At 59.0% G+C, this 1080-nt stretch overlaps 1 protein-coding gene across 2 annotated transcripts in view; it reads right to left on the bottom strand.

Annotated features, from left to right (window-relative positions):
* KIF15 (kinesin family member 15) overlaps nt 1-956 on the bottom strand; it is a 36744-nt gene extending 35788 nt beyond the window's left edge. The window contains exon 1 of one of the 2 annotated variants that reach the window (XM_032690750.1): nt 862-953. In XM_032690750.1, coding sequence (XP_032546641.1) covers nt 862-880 — 19 coding nt within the window. In that variant the 5' untranslated portion in view covers nt 881-953. Of the gene's footprint in view, nt 1-861 lie in introns of both variants that reach the window. The other variant, XM_032690760.1, reaches the window with a different exon arrangement.
* Nucleotides 957-1080: the final 124 nt, after the last annotated feature.

Genomic DNA, 1080 nt, shown 5'->3' on the forward strand with positions numbered 1-1080 from the left:
AATAGTCCAATAATAAAGACTTTATAAAGTCTCTAAAAGAGCACAGGTTTAATTACAGTATGATTCCTTTAAAAGTAGAACTAATAAAAACGTCCAAGGGCACTACTCTTCTCTTTAACATTCATACTACCTAAATACCCTGCTGCTATGCGAGCCTACCTCCTTTGACTCACATCAGAGAAATGTTTTAGCTTCTAACACAGTTGTTTTTATTCAATCGCGTAAAGTATCAAGGAAAGCAGTGCATTTTAAGACTGAAATCAGACCAATAAGTACTTGCATAGCCACGGCAATGGCCTGAAGTTGTATCAGGGGAGGTTTAGGTTGGATATTAGAAGAAGGTTCTTCCCCCAGAGGGTGGCTGTGCATGGAACAGGCTCCCCCGGGAAATGGTCACAGCACCAAGCCCGAGTTCAAGAAGCGTTTGGACAACGCTCTGAGGCACGCAGTGTGATTTTTGGGGTGTTCTGTCGGACACACACATAGGAGTCAGACTCGATGATCCTTATGGGTCCCTCCCAACTCAGAACACTCCGTGATGCTGGTAAAGGGACGACCCTCGGGTACCCCGACAACCCCGCGGGTAGGGCACTGCCCGCGGGCACTCCACATTGGAACCCCCGGGGCCAAGCGTGGGGCACCGGGCCCCCCCCAGCACGGCCGCACCGGGCCCCGCTGGTTCTCACACATGGGTAATGCCCTCGCAGGGCACAGCCGTCCCTAGTCCCCGCTCCGCTCCGCCTCCCTTCCCGCGCTGGGAGCACATCCCTCAGCCCCTCCCGGGCGCCCGTGCCCCCCCACCTCTCGGGCCCGGAGCCATGATCCCGCCGGCCCCGGCACCTCCCGCCCGTGCCCGCTCACCCCTCAGGCCCGGAGCCATGATCCCGCCGGCCCCGGCACCCCGCGCCCGCCACTCCAAGATGGCGGAGCTCTTGAATTTGGCGCTCAGCGGCGCGGCCCCGCCCCCTCCTTGAAGCCTGCGCGGGCGCCGCCATTGCCCTCCCTCCCTTCTCCGTCGCCATTGGCTGAGAGCGCCTCCGCCCCGTGACGTACAGGGACACTCCGGAAGTGGGGCGGGTC

This window comes from Chiroxiphia lanceolata, chromosome 1, assembly GCF_009829145.1.
Source record: "Chiroxiphia lanceolata isolate bChiLan1 chromosome 1, bChiLan1.pri, whole genome shotgun sequence".
In the NCBI taxonomy this organism is placed as follows: Eukaryota; Metazoa; Chordata; class Aves; order Passeriformes; family Pipridae; genus Chiroxiphia; species Chiroxiphia lanceolata.